Raw genomic sequence first — 22,470 nt, 5'->3', positions numbered from 1 at the left:
AAAACAACACAGTGTGCTAACACACATGCACATGTGCACACACACACATCTCCATATAGTCAGTGTGCAAGCAGTATTTTAAAGAAACTAACAAGACTAGGGCTGGGAGATAATACGATCTCCATAAGCCATTGCGACAAAATTCAGGTCAATTACGATGATAAACTTTGGACATATTTACTCGATCACACACGGCAGTAATTTGCGTGACAACGGCCAATCAGAGTCTGCCCTTTCCTGTGCCACTTCCGTTTGTGAGCATAACCTAGTTTGTCCAAATTGTCCGGGAAGGTAAAGCTAGAAAAGAGCAGAATGACCGAAAGTGGAGCAGAGGGCAGCGAAAGTGATGTTGGACATGACTTAGCGTTATCCTCCGAGGCTGATGTCGTTGTTGACAAAAAAGGTTATACCACGACAGATGTGTGGCGATGGTTTGGATATGGCCAAAGCGATGTGTAGCAAATTAAGCCGGTATGCAAGATATGTTGGCAATTGGTTCCTTCAAAGACGGGCAAAACAACAAACCCTTTTGCCTTTTTGAGTTTGAAGTCAGGCTAGAACACTTGTAGTGTTATTATTATGATATTTAAATCCTTGAGAATCACACCTCTAGTATCTACGACATCTTCGTACCTTCAGTACATACAGTGCTGTAGAAAAACAAGTTCCGTCACGTTTTCAGAATTTTGGCATCAACTTCATACTCAAGTATTGTTCTTGTGACATCCCTAACCACTATGTCCCTTGGCTGTTATTTGGATCAACCTTTCTGAAACAAAAATATGTCATCATTTCTTAAGCATTTAAGACAGACTATGTAACTTTGGCATTAAAAAAAACATAATCTTCTAACAAGTGCAAAGTTTAATGCAGACAATAAAACACGCCCTTGCAGAATTCAGTACACTCTGGGGTTATCCTGCTGCAGCCCTGAGGCCCAGTCACACCAGAAAATGATTAATTTAATTGGAATCACCACAATCAGTGGATTCACTGATCAAATGAGACTACCTAGTTTGCAGACACTCAAAAGACACGAGTCGATGGTTCGACTCTTGAGTAATCTGCAAGAGCGTATTGTTCTGTAAGCGACTGAGCTAACTAGCTTGCTTGGACAATTTATTAATTAATTATCACAGAGAACTAATTTGTCTGGTTTTTAGGTCATCTACTACCAGCTCTGTAAGTAGTCACCACATCACTAAGCTTCAACCAAGTATTTGACAAAAACACTCAGATTCATCTTGCTGTGTCACTTCTGGTGTGATCGACTGTAACAGACTTTTCTGTGTGTTTCTGCAAGTGGGGTGATGTGTCTCCAATGGTTTGTGGGTTTGGTTGGTGGACTTCTGCTTTTAGCAACCACTTCTTCGTGTAGAAGTCTGCTAACCAAACCTTGACAGCAGAAACACAGAGCAAACACACAAAAGTCTTATGTGAGATAATGTTAGCTAACTTAAAATATTGCAACAGACATTACTGTAAGTCAGTTTGCTGCCTTTTATGACTCCTACCTGTGCAGTTACACTATTTTAAAGGTCCAACATTTTACACTTTTCTGGTGTTTCATTTGAAGTGTTGATATCCGTAAGACAATAGATTTGTGGTTTTAAAAACCAAAAACCATCTCAGTACAGTTTTACATATTCTCTTTGGGCTTCTCCCTGGAGCTGAAGAAACAGAAGAGGCTCAAAACCTCTCTTCTGATAGTGTTTTCTGAGTGAGTGGATAAAAATATAGCAGATTTCAGGTAGACACTTAGAGAAACCAAATCCTGCAAGGTTGGACATTGAATCCAGGTAGGCTGTGCAGGGGGCAGGCCTGAGGGTGGTAACATCACAAAGTTACAGAAGTCCTGACGGCTCGCTTTAAGGCTCAGTTTCTGAATACAGGCTGTGATACTTTGATACTCTCACAGTATTAATATAGAACCTAGACCTACTGTATAATCAAAAAAGGTAAAAAAGGCATAGACATCTCACTTTCTACATTATAGGACCTTTAACATATCACTCATCATTGGACATGATGTTTACAAATTCTCTCACTCAGTGAGAAATCAGTGCAATGCCTCATTCAGTGAGAGACCTGAAGGACCAGTTCATGGGGAGGGTTGTGACAGGATGCAACACTCTGTCATGAAGAACATGCAGATGAGTTTGAACCATTTCTCAGAATGTGAAAAAAGAAGCTGATGTCATTAACACTTGTGTGTATTTCTAAAAATAATGGCTGCATTAGATACGATGGAAACTGGAAAAGCTTTTGCTAGCTCCACTCCATCTCTCAGTGTTAGGTGCACTTTTTTTCATTCTCTGACGAAGCTTCATCTATTGAGGAATGGCTTGACTCCTGGAATCCTCATGTAATGTGGAAACTGTGATGACATTTCTAGTAATTTGGGCCTTCATCCCTGTCATCTGGAATATTTTCCCTTTTATTTTTTTCCTCTGTGGAAGATCACATTGGAAACCACATTGGATTCTCTGCCCATATCAATGTCCGAGAAGCATAGTACCACTAAAGACATCACCATCTTTCTCATTAACATTATTTATCACACAGTGGCTCTTTTGGAAAGGAGGGGCCGGTGAGTGGGAACACTTTAAAGATCAGACCCTCTGTCATGGTCTCAGAGGGCAGCCTGATTCATTGCTTTTGTCTCCAATGAGAGGGTCCTCCGGATGGTTGTGGGAGGTGGGGGTGGGGGTGGACAGAGACACAGACGGACACTGTTTGGTATTCTCCTTCTGTTCTGTCGGGCGGCTTGTACGTCTCAGAGCCCAGACATGTTCTCTGCTCCGTGCTGTTTGAGGGGAATGTGAAGTCAAGGGGCTGCTGGTTTGGCTCGGCTCGCTGTGGAGGGAGTGAACCGAGTGATTGTGTGGGTGGTATGAGGGGGGAGGGAGACGGAGAGAGGGCTGGAAGTATAGGATGCCACAGACAACACCAGAGCGACTGAATGCATCTGTGAATGAAATATGAATTAAACCCAACACTATCAAGGTCAGATACTTTAGCTATGCAGACCTGTTCACTTTCACTTAGTTGCCTTCACCAAATTAACTCATAAATATTCTGTTGACATTAAAAATGCCTTGACAACAAGACAAATACTGTACAAATGGAGGAGGGAGGATTAGCAGAGACTAAAGGGCTAACTCAGCAGAGGCAAGGAAATTCTGTAAGATCCTTTCCCTCGGACTCGAGGCAGCTCCTTTCCCTCCGAGTTCTGCACCGCCCTTTCCTGTTTTTCCTTCTTTTCCATTCCTTCCTTTCACGGCCAGAGAAGAACAGCCATTCTGAGGGAGGGAAGCCCAGGCTTTCCTCCACAAAGAGCTCTGTGACTCTGATCCACCAGCAGTTCTCTGCTGCTGCAGTGTATGCTTTCCTGTTTCCCCTCGCTGCCTCCCTGACTCTGCTGGTCATTATTCATGGCAGTGCTCGCTTAAGTAAGTACTTCCAAGCACTTGCAAATGCAGCTCAATTTTAAAGGAAAGTAAATCCACTCTTTCACGTCTAAGGTTTGTGTGGCTCAATTAAGCGCCACCATAGATTTTCACACAGGGGTCCAGAGGCTCCAGAGGCTCCTTGAGTGGGGGGCCCAAGCACAGCAAGGAGTTTTAAAGTTTATAGATATGAATATAATAATATGACATGTTGCTTTTAGTCAAAAAGTAACAGATGATATTTCCATGGATTACATTATCTTGAGTCATGATAGTCAAGTAAACTGTCACATGGATAGTTACACTATATGCACATCTGCCACAGTTTATGGGACTGAAAACTGAAAATTCTCCCATAAATTATGGCACTTTTGCTTCATAAATGACTTGGACAGTAATTAAATGATTTTTTTTCATCTGATCGGCTAATCAATTAGATAATAATTGTTTCAGCTCTAGTTAAAGGAGCTATTTGTAAGTTTTGCTATTGCAACACAGTCAGTGTTAGCATTAACAGCTTTTTAATCACTAGTCTCGCCAAGAGCTGCAACCATCTTTGCGTTTATAAGACGAGATTATAATACATCCTCTGGGCAGCTACTTCTTCAAGGCAGATTGGAGGCTACACCGACTTGTATCAGAAAGTGACAAGGCACGCTGACCAGGTCAGAGCTAACCCGCTAGCTCAGGTGAAGAAAAATGTGATAAGAGTTAAGATTGGCGTTGCTTTCCACCTCTGGAGACGGCTGTTGGTAAAGCAATCAAGTTTGATGCTGAACTGTAGACTGTATGTAAAAATGGACGTAGACTCTGGGTCTGAAAAGTGAAGCCAATGCAAACCTGCGTTCAATCTAATGACCATCAGGGGGCGACTCCACTGGTGGCAAAAAGAAGTTTGATTGTATTGAAGTCTATGAAAAATTATCCTACTTCTCACTTGATTTATTTCCTCAGTAAACGTTTTCCTAATTTAACTTGCTAGTTTCACGTCTTCTTCAATACAACATGATGTTTAGTTTTTAAATTATGGTCCCATTTGGAAGAAAATAGACGATAAACCAAGATGGCGACAGTGAAATTACAAAGTGGAGGCTTCAAAACAGTTCAAAGCAGTTCACAGACCAATGGGTGACATCACTGTGGGTTGCTACTTGAGCTGAACTCACCACGTTTCTTCTAGACTGGTAAGTAAACAGCTGTTAATGCTAACATCATCAATGTAGCTATAGCAAAATTTAAATATAGCTCCTTTAAATGCTCAATTAATAGTAACAAACTGGAGAAGGCAGGTTGTGGGAATCAGGGTGTTAGAGATACAGAGTCCCTGCATCATGGGTGTCCTGACTCACATTTCCCCAAAGTTGCAGTAACAGTGTTACAGGTTACTATCCTGGTCAGGCAGCGCTCAGTCCCTCAGGAATGCCTGAGAGGCTCGGCCCGTTTTAGTCACGCACCACAGTGTCTGCCATGCATCACCTTCTCCTGCCAACTGATAGAGCTCATAAAACACTGGGCTGCTATTAGTCACAGCTCAGGTGTGGATGACAAGTGAGCAGGCACTGAGGAGTAAAATGTGCTTGTGTGCATGCAGGAAGAGCGTGGGAGCCGAGAGAATAACCAGCAGCACAGTTTGGTGTTGACAGTAAAACTCGACGGAATTTATCTTTATCAAACTATTCAAGCTGTTTATGAAACTGTACCTATTTGAGCATGGACTTAGCAAACCTCATACATCAAACTAATGGCAATATTTATAGTGATTTCACTCAGCATTATCATACTTCTTCAAAATGGTATGTGGCTGTGGTTTCTGAGCCTCATAGCTCCTAGAAGCCTTCCCACAGAGGAGGACAGTTTAAGGCTGTTGTCAGGGGAGTGTTGCACATCCTGGCCTTCCCACAAAAGCTTGAATGGAAAAATTCAAAATCTGGCCAAAGCCACTGCAAAAGTCAGTGTACTTAATGTTGAGCCAGGACAATGTTTATTTTAAATTCATTGTTCTGTTCCACTTTTTAAACACCTTAAACTGTAGTGGATTATTGCACATATTTCAGTTTCAAATCTCATTATGTTACAGTCATAAGGGATACATTCACAGATATACCAGCCTCTCACTGGGCTTCTACATAGTCCAGCTGAGAGAAAACCAGCATAAATAGCCCGTTATGGAAACAGGAAGTTCATAGGATGGTGACCCACATCTTAATCTACCATAAAAAGCAGGTTGCAAACCATATTTTCTTTGCCTGGTCACATCTCACATCTACATCGCACATTGCTTCCTGCATACATGTACCCACGACACATCTGCAATAACATCTGGTAGAAAGGATGATTTAGGTGACATACCATATCAAGACATAAACACATTGCAGCATATAAAGACATGGCTGATTAGCTGCTTCTCTGTGTTCTGTACAATTATAAACTGAATATCATTAGGTTTCAGAGTGTGATTATGCATTTTTCACCATTTTCTTTATTTTTTGCAGATAAGGAGAGATGGATAGAGATGGTACTCTATTGTTGCAGTGTTGCAGCAGCCACTTCACATAAATCACGAAAACAAGGAGGCAGATAAATAACACTGCAATCACTGCAAGGATAAATTCTATATAATAGATTAAATAAAGTAGAGAGTGATGGCAGCTGTCAGGAATGACTTCCTTCATTGTCGCAGCAGAGCTGAAGAAGTCTGTGCTGTTTGACCATCGGGCCATGGAGGGGATGCCAGATGTTCTCTATGATGTTTGTGCAGCATCCCCCTCTCCACAACCAACTCCAAGGGCTCTAGCACAGAGGCAGCCTCCCTGATCAGTTTGTAGGCGTCACTGGCTCTGATGCTGCTGCCCCAGCAGACTGCAGCAAGAACACCACACTGACCACAACAGACTGGTAAAAGATCTACAACATCCTGCTGCACACATTAAAGGACCTAAGCTTCCTCCACAAGTAGAGTCTGCACTGTCACTTTCTGCAGATAGCCTCTGTGTTGCATTTTCCAGTCCAGTCTGTTGTTGAGGTTGTCTGGGGTATCTGTAACCCTCCAACACCTCCACCTTCTCCTAGTAATGCAAATGGTATTTAACATAGTCTTGGTCCTCCACAATCATCCCCTTGGTCTTTAAGAGCAGCTGGTTGTTTTTTACATAATGACACAAAGAGTCCACTAGGCCTCTGTTCTCTGATAATCAACAGATGAGTTGAAAATAAAGATAATTGTTAGTGACTGCTGTAGACTGCCGCATTGATCTCTGTTTTAAACCCAAGAGAAGCTGCAGCAGTCTGGTACATTTCACAAATATAAAGCTTCAGGTGTGATTGTGTGAATATTGATGAATATGCATCCTGCACATCTGCAGGAGGCTAGATAAATTGAAAACATTGGTTTAGATGTGTTATAAATAATTTCAAATTGAAGTAAGTAATATATAAAATTCTTGGGCGTTTATTCTTCACCTAAAGAAAAACTAACTTCCATTTTCTAGCCTTTTCCAGAGGTTTTTTACCACATCTCATTACCGTTATCAGCACTGAGTTTTCATCTTTATTCTGCCGTTTTATTTCTAAAATGGTTCAGAAGAAAAAATAAATCTGTTTTATAGTCTCCATGTTAACCAAAACTATGACTTCTGAACTGTGAGTTTCAGAGGTGCTCTTGAAGGCAGTTTAACATCCTGGTCTTAGCTCTTTCTTTAGCTGCTCTGTGTCCTCATCTCTATATTTTACTGTGGTGTTTTGTTTTTTTTTGTGAGCATTCCTCTTTGCAGCTGCTAAGCTTCACAGTATAAAGACAACATGGCTGTTTTTCTAACTTGACACCTTGCTGGACTTTTACAGACATGGTTTGCATTTGAATGATTCCTTGGAACTTCAAAATGGAGCTGAAGTCGAAACCCCAGCAAGAATGAAAAGAAAATATCTGAGTGTGTGGTTTTGTTATAAGAGGAATGTGAACCTGAATTCCTTCATTTCAAGCTCTGTATTCACTTAAATCAGTTGCATGCATCTACTGTGCTTTGTTCCAAACTCTCACAATATTCAAACCTGTGTCACACACATCAAATACTCTAAGCATCTTTGATTTTGTATAAACATTCTGTGACAGTTGTATTGAAAGTCGGTTAGTTTAATTTTGGCAGTGGTGATGTGGCAGAGCCAGGCTGGATTTGGTTTTTATCTCACATGGAAACACACTAACACTCACAGTACCCATGTAAAGCAGCAGAGATTCAAGCCAGCTGATCTAATCTGGGGGGCTGTAGACAGGCCGTCTACCCCTCTGTGTCTATATAAACGGACACTGCCACACACACACACACACACATATACACAGGCACTAAGGAATGCATCACTCAACACCACGCACACTGAACGTTAGAGCCTTCTTTACCACAGTGTCAGGCAACGTGGTCTTGTAACGCAGCCTCTACGAATAGCCACATCCACTGGTCTAAAAAAGTAAAAACTGAAAAAAAGGTTTGTCACTTTATCACCGTCTGTCTGGTTCTAATTTGATCCTCGTGCTATAATATCCAGTGAGGCTGTCATTAGCTACTGTGGAGATTCCTTTAGAAATGACTCCCATGAGTTTCTGATTCACAGTCAGGCAGGATATTGGTTTTACGTTCCATATGTTAATTAGATTCGGCACATGTTGATCCTTGCTGGCCATTGCACCCTTTATAACATCAGGTCATTAATGCGGTGTCTCTCCGTGGAAGCCTTCCCAGCTGTTGCTCATTACGGCTGACAATAAGAGGTGGTGAGAAACCCATAAAAACATTAGTGCTAACTAATGTTTAAAGGCTGCAGCGATAATGTTCAATTAATCATTTGTTGCCGTGCTAGCATCTGGGGATGGCAGCGTTGGCCAGTTGGTCAGCTGAAACATCTCTGACACGATTCAGTAGAATGAAATAGATTGATATTTTCCCTCTGGTGACATTCATGATCCTCATCCTACTTTTGTGCTTTCCTAACTTTCATTTAGTTTCATTTAGCAGCACCAGCATTTCAAGGTTTTTGAGTTTTGGTACAGACGTTCATGGTTCCCAGAGGCTGATCCCCTGACTTTTCTTTAACACTGCTAAAAGGTTGAAATTTGTGGTTTCAAGTGAAACACTTGGGTTGCTACGCCACTTTGGTCCAGACTGAAATTATTTCCCTAACTACAGGATGGATATCCTTGAAATTTGGTTCAAACATTCATTTCCTCTTAGGATGAATTGTAACAACTTTGGTGATCCACTGACTTTTACTCGAGCTCCATCATCAGGTCAAAATTTCTATTTGGTTTGTGACCAAATAACACCAGCTTCAGTTCTAATGTTCATTTAGCATTAATTAGCAAATGTTAAGTTAAGATGATTGATCATAGTAAATCTAATACCTTCTAAGAATAAGAATGTTAGCAACTTCAATGTAATCATGTTCATGAGCTTTAGCTCAAAGCACTACTGTGTCACAGAGCTGCTAGCATGATTGTACATGGTTCACAAATCAGCTGTTTAGCACAGAGAAATCTCTTCAGTCCCCTTATCATTAGTAAGTCATGAGCTCTGCATTAGGACAAGATGTATTGATATGGCTGACCAAAGAGCCTGTGCACAGACAGGAGATCAATATACATGAAAAGAGAGGGGCTGGCTCCAGGGAGTCAGTGCTATTTACAGTAAAAGGGGTTGTGGGAAAAAGGAGCCTGTAGTCAAAGCTAGGGGCAAGCTGATGTGACCATGTGTATGTCTGTGTGTGTGTGTGTGCATACATGTTTGTGCGTGAACGTGGTCTGAATTGAATTAGACGACTGAGAATATAAAGCCCCTGCCACTGGGTTATTTATTAGCTCCAATTATAACCAAGCCACTTTACAGATGCAATCTTTTTTATCTCTCTGAGACTGTGTCTCTGTCCCCTGGACCCTTTGTCCAGGAAGTTATGAATTAAAAGTTTCAGGCTACCAAGCACGAGAGCCATTATTGTTACAAAGAGACACAGAGACCGTTTGTGTTTTTGAGACAATATGTTCAAATAATCTTTTCTTGTGTGTGTTTTCAGATGGACCTGAAGCTGCTCTTGATATCCACATTGTTAGGAGTCTTTTGTTACTGTAACGCTCAGAAAGGTAAGATTTCTCATTTTATTAAAGGAGCTATTTGTAAGTTTTGCTATTGCTACATAGCTAACGTTAGCATGCTTGAAAACAACAGCTGCTTACTTATAATCTTGCCAAACAGCTGTTTACTTACAATCCTCCCAAGAGCTTCAACCATCGTTACTTTTACAAGAGAGTAGGTCGCTGTACGTCCTCTGAGCAGCGCTACTTCTTCAGGGCAGACTGGATGCTACAGTGACTCAGTATCGGAAAGTGATGAGACAGTTCAATTGGGCCGGGGATAGCTGGTTAGCATGCTAACTCCAGTAGAAGAAAAGAAGTGAGCAAAACAAGAGGGTTTCTTTCCCCTAATGGAGACAGCTCTTGGTAAATAAAGGAATGAAATTTGATGCTGAACTCACAGTGTTTCTTGTAGGCTGGTGAGCAAACAGCTGTTAATGCTAACACTGGATATGTAGTATATTTGCCTTACAAATTGCTGGAACATCATTATTCTAACGCATGATGTCATTTCGCTGATGTCAGGTTGCATAGCGAACATACAGTTCGTAATGATGACTCCCTCCCTGGAGAGAGAGGCCAGCCACTTTAGCCTAATGATGTCCCAGATCAGGGCCAGTGGAACTCCACCTCAGCATCACGGAGCATAGAGGATAATGGAAAAGACGTAATATTCTGTCTCTGTCTCCGATTACCATCGAACCACACGGTGTTCCACATGAACTGATGTGTAAACATGTGGGGCTTAACAGGCTGCTTACTTTGCAGGGACTGCGCCATACCACTGCTCGCTCTCACTCTGCCTTCACTTCTCTCTTTGTTTTCCATGCAGAGGGGAACGAGTGCATCAATGCCAACGCCAAATACTGCGGGGAGTGCATCCAGGCCGGAGCCAAATGTGGCTGGTGTAAAGACCCAGTGCGTGAATCAAAGCTGTCAGCTATACTTGATGCTGAGAAATGTGGTTTGATGATGCCATTAGAGATAGAGCGATAGTAAGCAAATAGTTTCGCTGCAGAATTATTGATTGATGAGTCTATTTTTTTAGAGTAACTGATTAATTGTTGAGCCAATGATGTAACAGAGAAAAATGGAAAACAGTTATCACAATTTCCCAAAGGTCAAGATGACATCTTCAAATACCTTGTTTTGTCTCATGAACAGTCCAAAACTGAAAAGTATTTTGATTCTAGTAACATAATATTGAGAGAAATCAGAAGATTTCCACATTTTAGAAGCTGGAACAAGCAAATTTTAATATTTTTGCTTAAAACATGACTAAGCAATCAATTAACAAAAATTGTTAATTGTCAAGAGGGACCTGAATGTACATAAAAAAACATTCATGAACAGATGTTAAAAAAATAATTTACAATACAATTTAAATAACAGACAATGAAATTACAAAATTGTAATAAAGATAACACACAAGGAAAAGATGTCAAGATTATAAAACAAAGACATTTATCCAGCAAGTAAAAAAGGCCTCATCGGTTAAAATGTTTGCATTCTGTATTGGGAAGGTTTAAAATCTTGTTTTTAAAATGTAGATATAAAACAATAAATTTTTAAAATGCTCTGTAGCTTATTCCATGTGGCTGGAGCATTAAATCCAAATGCAGTCTTCCCAAATTGAGAATTAAGGTACATGGAGTGTTAGCCAATAATTCCACTCAATAGTGTCTTGTATCCATTGCCATCCAGTTTGCAGCTCAGGATTTATGTTGCATATTTGTAGTCTCCAAGGTCAAGCCAAGATAACCCTGATGGCATCATCAAAGTTACTTTTTCAGACTCCTGCAGAGCCACAGAAAACAGCCTTCACAGACTGAGTGCTACTGCTTATGACAAACAGATTTTTTACACATAATATTGATGTATTTACCCTTTAACTCTCCCTGTGCTGCTGCCCACAGAACTTCCTGAAACAGGGTGAGACTGTGTCGACCCGTTGTGACGAGCTGCAGTCTCTGATAAAAAGGGGCTGTCATGAGTCGATGATCGAGAACCCACATGGGCAGCTGAGGGTTCTCAAGAACAAAGCGGTGACAAATCGCAGAAAGGGAGCAGAGAAACTGAAGCTGGAAGACATCACTCAGATCCAGCCCCAGAAACTCAACCTCACCCTCCGATCTGGTGATTTTTTAAAGCCATGCTCATCTTCATTTGGTTTTGATTAGACATTTACGACCGTGTTTTTAATTATGGTTCCTTCATGTAGGTGAGCCCCAGTCTTTTGACTTGAAGTTCAAACGAGCAGAGGATTATCCCATTGACCTTTACTACTTGATGGACCTGTCCTACTCCATGAAGGACGATCTGGAGAACGTCAAGAACCTGGGAACCAGCCTGATGCTGGAGATGTCAAAGATCACCTCAGACTTCAGGATAGGTGAGGACTTTCATTACGGAGTCGGACCACATTGGATGGTGTGTTTATTTCAGGGGGAAAGAGGTTTTTCTTTGTTAGGTTCGTACAGGTTCATTATACAAGCAAAGACAGGTGATGTAAATTTATTTATAAAGCACAGTTACAAGGTGCTGTACAATAAAAACAGAAAAGAAAAATTTAAATTGAGCTGAAAGGTTAAAACAGAAAATAAAGATATTTTGTCTAATGACTTTAGGCCTTTGATAGCTTTTCACAGTTTTTAGAACAACTGCAAAATTACAAATTAAAAAAAAAAAGCCATTCAAACCATTTTGGGCCATTTCCAGTCACCAATTCTTTTTGACTTAGATCAGAGGTTTTCAAACTGAGGTGTCACAGAGGGATGAGACATGAGGCAAAGATACTGTGTGAGATGGAAAGGACAGGTTAATGACTGTGTTCTAAAAAGGTTAGTTACAGTATTTTGCCAACATGGTCAGTAGTTGCAGCAGTAGCACATTATGTCAAAATTGATGCTCCTTCCAAGTTATAACAGTGAAATCTCATCATATAGACACAATACACATATTTGTGACTTACACTTTAAGGGGACTCCATTATCTCCGATGTACGTTGTGAATAAACATCTACAAATCAACTTCTGTATTATAGAGAAGACACGCTCCTTAGTTTTTATCAGTATCAAAATATGCCAGTGGTACCCCGCCCTTGCCCAATGTCAGGTAGGACTGGCTAGGAAATAAGCCAGTGATAGGTGTGTGTACATCCATGGGTACAAATGCAATGGGAACTGCTAACAGCAAATTCAGCATAATTTTAATGGTTGGCTGAAGTTGTAGCTCACAGCTGTCTCCATAGCAACATGGGGACCTGTGGTTCCAAAACTTAGAGGTAAGACAAAGAATAAATAAACAATAATAATAAAATAATAGAACTGACAGTTTTTCAATCTACTTCTACTTTCTACTTCTCAGAATGCCTCATCAACATGTTTCATATTTATATATTTATGTTGAAAACCTTTGTACAAACATTCAGAAATCTCAAACTATTTTGATATGAGACTGGGGGGTGGTGTTTTAGGGGTTGGTGTAAGATGGAGGCGTAGTTGTGTCCCGTTTGTCTTGAGAACCAACATGTCAGACTTTGAAAACTCCTGAAGTTGACTGACTGTCCTGTTGTAGGTCTTTAGTGCCACCCAGGTCTTGAATGACCTTGGTCTGACCTGCTCAAACAAACCAAAGAAGTAAACATTTCAGAGTTCATTGACCTTCTCTGAATTCATCCAGTGTCAGCTTACCCTTACACCAGAGCACCCAAACCAAGCATCTTGTGAAGCATTTACCCAGTGGTTTACAATAAAACTCTGACTCCATCTGTCCAGGTTTTGGTTCCTTTGTGGAGAAGACAGTCATGCCCTACATCAGCACCACCCCGGCCAAGCTGTTGAACCCATGCACAGGTGACCAGAACTGCACCAGCCCCTTCAGCTACAAGAACGTCCTGAAGCTGACCAGCGATGGCAAGAAGTTCAACAACCTGGTCGGCCAGCAGCACATCTCTGGAAACCTGGACTCTCCTGAGGGGGGCTTTGACGCCATCATGCAAGTGGCTGTGTGTGGGGTAAGCAAAATGCTCAGAAACACTGTGGGAAATAATTACACTCAGGTTCACAGCTCAAGGTAATTTTCCCACAATTGTGACACTTGCTTGGAGGTATGCAGCAGCAATAAACGTGTTTATGTGGTGATGTGTGAAAAGGTATTAAGTTCTGGGTGTTTACAAGGAGATTTCTGGATGCAGTGATAATCAAAAGTTCATGTGTTGCGTTTAGAGTAGCTCATAAACCTTCTGTATGTCTGTGCAGTGCTGAAATAAAGCTGGTAGCAAACAATTTTTACTACTAATCTGATTCTTTCCTTCTCGTTTGTCAGGACCAGATTGGTTGGAGGAATGTGACTCGTCTGCTGGTCTTCTCCACTGACGCTGGCTTCCACTTTGCTGGAGATGGCAAACTGGGTGGCATTGTGCTGCCTAATGATGGAAAATGTCACTTGGAGAACAACGTTTACACGATGAGCCACTATTATGTAAGTAGTTCACTGTTGTTGCGACTGATTTTTAAAGGTCCCATATTTTGCACTTTTCCTGTTTTATTAGAAGTGTTGATATCCATAAGAAGATATATTTGTTGTTTTAAGAACCAAAAACCATCTCAGTGTAGTTTTATATCTCTCTTTTATCTCTCTCTGGAGCTCTAGTAACAACAGGTCATTCAGCCAATCAGAAGAGAGACTCTGAGCCTCTGATGCTCTTCTGATTGGCTGACTGATTTGTAATGTAGCAGATTTCAGGTAAACACTCAGAGAAACCAAATCCTTCAAGGCTGGATGGTGGGTGCAGGTTGGCGGGGCTTGGGATGTGGCTGAGAGCGGCGACTGCTTTGTTGTGACATCACAAAGTGCCATAAGTCCTGACGGCTGGTTTCAAAGCTCAGTTTCTGAATACAGGCTGTGCGCATTTATCTGAGGCTTTGATGCTTTCACAATATTAATATAGAACCTAGACCTGCTTTATAATAAAAAAAAAAAACACATGGATCACATCGAGCTACCTTTATACAATATGGGACCTTTAAAGGTTTCTTTCTTGGTAAAGGTGTTTAAATATCCCCGTTAGTCATACACTGCTGCTTGTATTGAATTGTACTGTGTTGTGTTGTAAATGTGACTTCTTTTTTCTCCCCCATCTTCTTTTAAAGGACTACCCCTCCATTGCTCACCTGGTCCAGAAGCTGAGCGACAACAACATTCAGACTATCTTTGCAGTCACAGAGGAGTTCCAGCCTGTTTACCAAGTCAGTTCCCTTTCAGTCTCATATTGGTATCTATTCACGATCCAAAACTCTTACTTCATTTTTTATCCCATTCTTTTTTGAGCATACTCTACCTCATTCCTTCTTTGTGCATGTGTGCTTTTGGAAGATGCCCAGTGCATAAAAATATCCACCTGGGCTGATACATCTGCTATGTTAATGGAAGCACCTCACTGAAGCACTGATTACTTCCTTCTGTCATACTGTTGCTGTTTTGGCCAGTTCAACCCAGCTCCATCTGAGTCTGATCAGGTCTTTCATTATGTCTGAACACAGTAGTCTCAATATGCCTCAATAAAACTATTCATTCAGTCTCATAAAGTCAGTTGAAACTGGGGTTGATTTCTTCCAAATCTGGAATTAAATAGTTAATCCAAAATATGTGATGCAGTCGTGTGTTGCAGCCGGTACAACAGTCTCTAAAAGTTAAGATTAAAGTAGGCTTGGTCCTGTGTTGGTGCTAATGGAGATTCCAGAGATCATAAGATTAACAGAGTTTTGATAAAGCTTTGTTCTAAACTTCTCCTCTCTCCTCAGGAACTGAAAAATCTGATACCAAAGTCTGCAGTGGGCACTCTGTCTGCCAACTCAAGCAATGTAATCAACCTTATTATAGACGCTTACAATGTAAGTACACTGTTGAGATTGTTGACTATAAGCGCCCTTTATGAAGCTTTACTCACATGAACCACATTGAAATATTCAGTATTCTGACTGAGTTGGAGCAGTCAAAGTTTTTCCAAAAACATATTCTCATTTCATACTCTGTTAAGCCTTTGTGTATCACAAGCTGTCAAAACAAAGCTACCAGATGACGTTCCACTGAAGGAAATAACAACTGCACATTTGTGTTGTTATCATTTGGTTTTGGCAGTCTCTCTCATCCGAGGTTATTCTGGAGAACAGCAAACTTCCAGAGGGGGTGACCATAGCATACACATCCCGCTGTAAGAACGGAGTGATTAGTGAAGGCGAAAATGGACGGAAATGCTCCAATATCTCCATCGGAGATGAGGTGAGTATTTGGAAAATGGTTCTTTTTTGTTGCATGTCACCAGATGAGTAGCTAATGATTAGCCTGTCAGTTGTGTACCTATGTAATAGTACAATAAAACAAACTCCTGCACAGTTGAATACACTCAGAGTTTTAGACAACAGTTTTATTTAGTCTGGCACAATCAGAAGGTTATGATAGCTAATGTTAGCTAATATTAGCAAACTTTAGATAGGTACTGGTGTGTAGCAGACATTACTTAGTTGGCTTGCTGACTTAATGATTATTCTCTATTTTTGCTACTTTTACTCTTTGTTTTAGCCTTCACCATTTTCCTGTAATTGTTACTTTTGGTCTCTGTGGCCACTGTTGAGCAAAAGTTACATAGTCAAAGCTTTACACTGACATCCACTGCAGTGAATGGTTTCTCAGTATTGCACAACATGACTCAGTATCCTGTAATTTGATAAACATGTTAGAGGTAAACTTTATACTGGCCTTTAACAATTTCTTATCAGGTTTTTCCTGCTCATTTTCTTTATTTTGGTTTTTGCATTGGTCAAAAATTCAATTATAATGAACATCGCTACAATCTTAAAAAGTTGCAAAATCTAAAGATCTCCTGCTTTTAATTGGACTTGTTCTTGTCATTGTGCACCTTGTCTTAAACTATAGATTAGTACACACATCTCACACACATCTCTGCACAGACATTTCACAGTGACATAATGTGGAAACCCAACAATTGACCTCAAAGAAGCTATATGTAAGTTTTTGCTATTGCTGCATAGCTAACGTTAGCATAACAGCTGTTTACTTGCCAGTCCAGAGGAGCCAATGTTGACTCGTTTTGCTTCTACTTCTATCCCTTTTACTGGCTAGCCTTCTTGTCTTCTAAATGCAATGATGGCTGAAGCTTTTAGCAAGCAACCATCATCACCACCACATTCACTTGCAGAGAAAACTTACATATAGCACCTTTAACAACTCCTTTGTTTTGACATTTCTACGAACACGCAACAAACTGACTATTTCACACACTGAGTCTATTTTTTTCCTTTATTGCGACGTCTACAGGTCATGTTTACCATCAGTGTGACATCTAAGGGCTGTCCGAAAAAAGGGGAGTCTGAGACCATTAAGATAAAGCCCCTGGGATTCACAGAGGAAGTGGAGATTACCCTCCACTTTGTCTGTGAATGTGAATGCCACAAGGAGGGCGTCAATAACAGTCAACTGTGCCACTTTGGTAACGGGACATATGAGTGTGGAGCCTGCAAGTAAGTCTGTGAACTTGTCCACAATCTTTATTGTACCATAAATCCAACACAAAAAAGCCAAACCCGATACTCAATCTTTAGGTGTCTGCTTTAATGTTACGAAACACTTCAGAATCCCAACCCTTCCCTTCGTCTCAGGTGTAATGAAGGACGTGTGGGCAGACAGTGTGAATGCAGCAGCAACGACGTGGCGACAGAGGACATGGACCGAACCTGCCGTAAAGACAACGGCACTGACATCTGCAGCAACAATGGAGACTGTGTGTGCGGTACATGTGAGTGCAAGAAGAGAGACAACCCGGAAGAGAGGTACAGCGGCCAGTACTGCGAGTGTGACAACTTCAATTGTGACCGCTCTGGAAACAAACTGTGTGGAGGTGAGTGCGTCAGTACTACAGAGAAGATCTTCTCTCTGAAACAAAGATCTCAGCATGTAGGCTTTACTTAGTGAACATAAAGTCTGTGTAATGCTACCAGGATAATGTTTAGACCAATTAAAGCTTTCATTCTTTTTTTTTTCTCAGGGCATGGACGCTGTGAGTGCAGAGTGTGTGTCTGTGACCCCATGTGGACCGGAAGCGCCTGTGACTGTTCTCTGGACAGTAGCACATGTATGGCAAGCAACAAGCAGATCTGTAACGGCAGAGGAACATGTGAATGTGGCACCTGTAAGTGCACTGACCCCAAATTCCAGGGTCCCACCTGTGAAACCTGCCCTACCTGTCCAGGAGTCTGTACCGAACACAAGTAAGTCTGGGATGACAACATGTCAATAATACAGACACTTTGTTTGACATTTGTTGCATTTTTTCATCTAAACTCTTGGTGTATTTTCAAATTTTGAAGGTATTTTAAGTCTAAAATTTGTCAAATTTCCCCTTCTTGTTTCCCTTGACTTTCGTTCCTTCCTGAGCCACAGCAGAGGGATTTTTCCCAGTTGGCGTTTGTAGGTTTGTTGCTGGGACACAATACCAGTAATAAACCTACACATGACTGCCAGGTCACAGATACCCGCTCAGTTTGGCTCATTCAGACTGCTGGAGCCTCATATTAGCTTTGGCTGAACTTTCAAATGTATTTATACAGGACAAGGACTGCAGAGTATGTCCCCCATCTCTCACAGTGTAATCATGATGGTATCACTTCATGGACAGTATGAGACCTCAACTCTGTCAACATACTCCACATTTGATATTTTAGTGAGAGATATACTTGGAAGAACTTACTATTATACACTATGTACTTTCATAGTTTGTATTGCTGGGAAGAAAATACAGAAAGGCAGGTCAAAGGGAGAAAAATTATTTTTTCACACAGTTTGGCAAAAGTCAAAAGCTGAGATGAACACAATATTTCTCAAAAGCATTTGAAAGGATGAGTTAACACCTAATGAAAAGGTATCTAGCCATATAGGTAGTTTTGGTTTTATTAGTCCAGATTTTGTGATATCTCTCTGATATTTCTGCCTCCAAATCTGAGCATACAGACATGACACACAGCGGGCTCCCCAGTGGCTCACCTGGTAGGGCACTTAGGCTTAGTCCTTACTGCAGTAGCCAGGGTTTGAGTCTGGCCTGTGGCACTATGCTGCATGTCATCTACTCTCTCGCTCCACAACTTTCCTATCTTTCTCTCTCTCTGTGACTATTATAAGAAAACTTAAAAAAAAGACATGATGCACATAAATTAAAAATTAGGGTAACACACACTTACTGGTGACAGCATTATATCTGATGTTCAAAATGAAGGTATCTCCAGAAATTTGCTCAGAAATCATAGAAAAATGATGCTCAACATAACTCCAGAACTTGCCTTAGAATCATCACAATTTTAAGTTTTCTTCAGTATTAATGAAATATGAGTGAAATACTCTGCCAAATATGAGTGATGACTGCCTGTCCGACCATGGATACATTGCAAACTGGAAGTGCTAATAGCTAATTCGGCTAACATCTCCTGGTACTGAATGAGCAAAGTTGTCAGTTCTGTCTGTGGGAGAGCCCACAGTGTTAGACTTCGGTCAAAAGTAACAAGGACAATTTTTGTAAAGAGATGTTGCTGTTGAAGTTTTTTTAAATGTCATGGTTCAGTACCATTGAACACATGGGATGGACACCACGAAAACTGAGTCAGACCTCAAGATCTTTAAATAAAACTAAAAATCTGCAGAATTAGACAGAGCTAGACGTGAGTGAGAATGTTTTGTTGTAATCTGTGTGACCCTTTAATAGCAGAACAAGCGTCTGTGCTCATTACTAACAACAACACTGCGTTCCCTGCAGAGAGTGTGTCCAGTGCCGGGCGTTTGGCACAGGTGAGAAGAAGGACACGTGTGAGCAAGACTGCAACTACTTCATGCTGTTTAAAGTGAAGGACAGAGACAAGCTGCCACAGCCCAACGACGCCTCTTACCCTGTGATGCACTGCAAGGAGAGGGACGCCAACGACTGCTGGTTCTACTACACCTACGCTGTCAACAACAACACGGAGAAGGAGGTCCATGTGGTCGACACGCTGGGTAAGCAGAGAGTTGGGCTAACATGAAGCAGGGTGTGGAAGGTTTTTGTTACAGAGAGAGCTAATTACAGGGGTTGTGGCAGTTGGGTTGCAAAAATAGGTCATTTGTTTATTTATGTACAGTTGTGTGATTGTATGTTTCCAAAGTTTTGTTATTTTAAGCTGCCTAAACACTCTGCTGCACTGTGCTGTGTTTCAGACTGCCCCGCTGGTCCTGACATCATCCCAATTGTAGCAGGTGTGGTGGCCGGCATCGTCCTGATTGGCTTAGCCCTGCTGCTCATCTGGAAACTGCTGATGATCATTCATGACAGACGAGAGTTTGCCAAGTTTGAGAAGGAGAAGATGAATGCCAAATGGGATACGGTGAGTGCTTGGAACTGTAACCAGCTCAGTGAAAGATGAGACTGATAAATATATATTTGTTTTTTTTGGCTGAGGTTTGGTTGAATAATCTCAGTGTGGAAAACAGGTGTTGTTTGGCTGCAGACCCAGTCACTGTCAGGGAATTAACTTGTGAAGATCATATGTTGTTCTTAGCAGCAGATGAGATTTACAGACCTGTTGGTATCATTACAAAGCGTCTCGCTCGCATTCTCTACAGTCTCACAGCTGCAGAAACAGCATCAATATGTTGCTCTTGAATGGCACTCAAAATAAAAGGGAAAATGTCAGAGACTGGACTTTTTTGGGAATGTTATGCACTCTGAGCAAAGCTGGATTTTTTCTGAGGAGTGGCCACAGCTCCTCCCCTCCCTGCTTCCTCCCCTCTGTAGCATCATCAGCCAACATCAATATGACAGAAAGCTCAGTTCAGCATAACAGTAATATGCCTCCACCTAGTGGTGGTACTTTGTCATACCCACAGTGTGTGTGGGTTTAATGATGCAGACGTTCCTGATCAGCGCTGCACCCACTCTGCTTGCAAGAGTCCTACTTATTACCACAGGCAGGGCAGCCTATGGCTGATCCCTTTAATTTTGAGAAATGAGAAACTCAGGCTGACCTAGATTTCCTGACAAGATAACAAGGCAAAGAAACCACAAAGTGTTTCAAAGACCCTGCATGAGCTCCTCCCTATCTTCTCTAATAGATGCAACCCTGCCAACCTCATATTTTGCCTCAACAAAGAACTTGTTTTTACTTAATTGCAATAAATTACACAGTGTCACACAATCAGGGAAATTTGGCTCTCATTAAATTAAATGCAGCAATGTTTCCTTCTATCTTAATTTTATTTCACAGATGCAGAACAGTGAACATATAATAAAAGATTTAGTTCATATTATCTGTAACATAGGGTCTCTGTGAATGGATGGGACCAAGGGCCAAAGGACTCATGGGACCCCAAAACCAGAGCCTCTGTTTGAAGTGATGGTTATTCGCATTTCATGTTCATAAGTTACAGAGCTCAGTCATATACAGGGACGGCCCCATTCAGGTTACTTTGCCCTCGATTTTATATTTATTCTTGTTCATTTTTCCCTACCACTTAGATTTCAGTAACCATGGAAATGAGTGAAGCAATTGAAAAATATTTGACTGCAGAATAACTTTGAGAAAATACTGTGTAACGTACACCTACAGTTTCACATTTTTTACACAACATTGTATGATATCTGTGGAGAAGTGCGAGACGGTTGAATCTTGTCAGGCAGAAAGATTTGAGAGAGAGCTTTTATACAGCCTCTCGGCAGAATTTGAGATTTCAAATTGTCAGAAAAATAATAGGAAAATGACACAAATCTACTGTTGGTGATGGAAAGGCCGGGGTGGGTGAGCTCTCATAGGTTTGTCTTTACAGCTGTCAATAAGAGCTCTAATTTGAGCCGCTTATTAATTATAAAGTGCACAAGATCCACATTCTTGATCATTTGTAGGCTGAGGCGTCTTTGTAACATCACAACACTTCATTTATGATGTGTTGTGACACATTTGACTTTTATCCAAACAATTGCAGCTCCTGCGATTTGGATATTTCAATTGGCCATATTGTGATATTGATAATATTTTGATTAATTGTTCAGCCTGAACTCATGCCACCTGTTTAAGTTTATGGAAGTGGAGCATATCAGAAATGATGAACCTGATATATAAATAGATATATTAAAATCTTTTATTGGAAGACTTACACTGTTCACAGCATATTTTACTGTGTTTTATCCTCATCTCTTTGGCTCTGTTTCGCACATTGTCTTTCCTTCACCATCCCCACTTTATTTGTGCTTTATACTTCCTTTCATAATACCTTTTTTATTCCCTTTTCCTGTGCTCTTGTTGCTCTTCTGAACTCTATTCTGTCCACATTCTCTGCCTGTAGCAAGAAAACCCCATATACAAGAGTCCTATCAATCAGTTCCAGAACCCAAGCTATGGACGTAAAGCTGCTGCCCTTTAAGTTTGTATTTCTTTTCCTTTCCACTGGATTTTCCTGCATGGACTGATCCTGTCTGCACTTCCTTGTTTTCAGTTTCTACATTTTCTTCATTTCACCTCTTTTTTAACATAACAAAGTGAAATTGAACAAGAAAAAGAGTAATACTGCCTTCATACTGCATGAGCGTGCACAAAACCTGTCCAGTGTTTGAAGAAACAAATCTCTTAAGGCTACAAACACAGATACCTTGTCAGGTAAGTAATGTGTTTTAATAAACATCAGGCCTAATTAGTACCTCCTAATATTTGCTGTTTTATCACAGAGGCATGACCGTGTGCTGAGTGTGATTTAAATGAATGACAGCAAATTATTGCAACACATAAAATTGTTGATTCTTCTAATGTTAACCCAGTTTTCCTGTGTGATTGGTGAGTTTCAGAGAAAATTTGTCATGAACTAATAAAGCCATAC

At 40.9% G+C, this 22,470-nt stretch overlaps 1 protein-coding gene across 2 annotated transcripts in view; it reads left to right on the top strand.

The window, feature by feature from the left end:
• itgb1a (integrin, beta 1a) overlaps nt 1-22,470 on the top strand; it is a 30,902-nt gene that overhangs the window by 7,071 nt on the left and 1,361 nt on the right. Inside the window, exons 2-16 of one of the 2 annotated variants that reach the window (XM_071485692.1) lie at nt 9,507-9,573; nt 10,397-10,482; nt 11,481-11,700; nt 11,786-11,956; nt 13,341-13,579; nt 13,891-14,046; nt 14,718-14,813; nt 15,369-15,458; nt 15,706-15,846; nt 16,903-17,105; nt 17,244-17,482; nt 17,630-17,852; nt 19,388-19,623; nt 19,822-19,988; nt 21,943-22,020. In XM_071485692.1, the coding sequence (XP_071341793.1) occupies nt 9,507-9,573; nt 10,397-10,482; nt 11,481-11,700; nt 11,786-11,956; nt 13,341-13,579; nt 13,891-14,046; nt 14,718-14,813; nt 15,369-15,458; nt 15,706-15,846; nt 16,903-17,105; nt 17,244-17,482; nt 17,630-17,852; nt 19,388-19,623; nt 19,822-19,988; nt 21,943-22,020 (2,412 nt within the window). The remainder of the gene's footprint in view (nt 1-9,506; nt 9,574-10,396; nt 10,483-11,480; nt 11,701-11,785; nt 11,957-13,340; nt 13,580-13,890; nt 14,047-14,717; nt 14,814-15,368; nt 15,459-15,705; nt 15,847-16,902; nt 17,106-17,243; nt 17,483-17,629; nt 17,853-19,387; nt 19,624-19,821; nt 19,989-21,942; nt 22,021-22,470) is intronic. The other variant, XM_071485693.1, reaches the window with a different exon arrangement.

This window comes from Trachinotus anak, unplaced genomic scaffold (genome assembly GCF_046630095.1).
Source record: "Trachinotus anak isolate AG129_WGS33_773 ecotype Australia unplaced genomic scaffold, CSIRO_AGI_Tana_v1 ptg000009l, whole genome shotgun sequence".
Lineage (NCBI taxonomy): Eukaryota > Metazoa > Chordata > Actinopteri > Carangiformes > Carangidae > Trachinotus > Trachinotus anak.
Note: the sequence above shows the minus strand (reverse complement) of the source record. Positions and strands in the feature narration are given on the sequence as shown.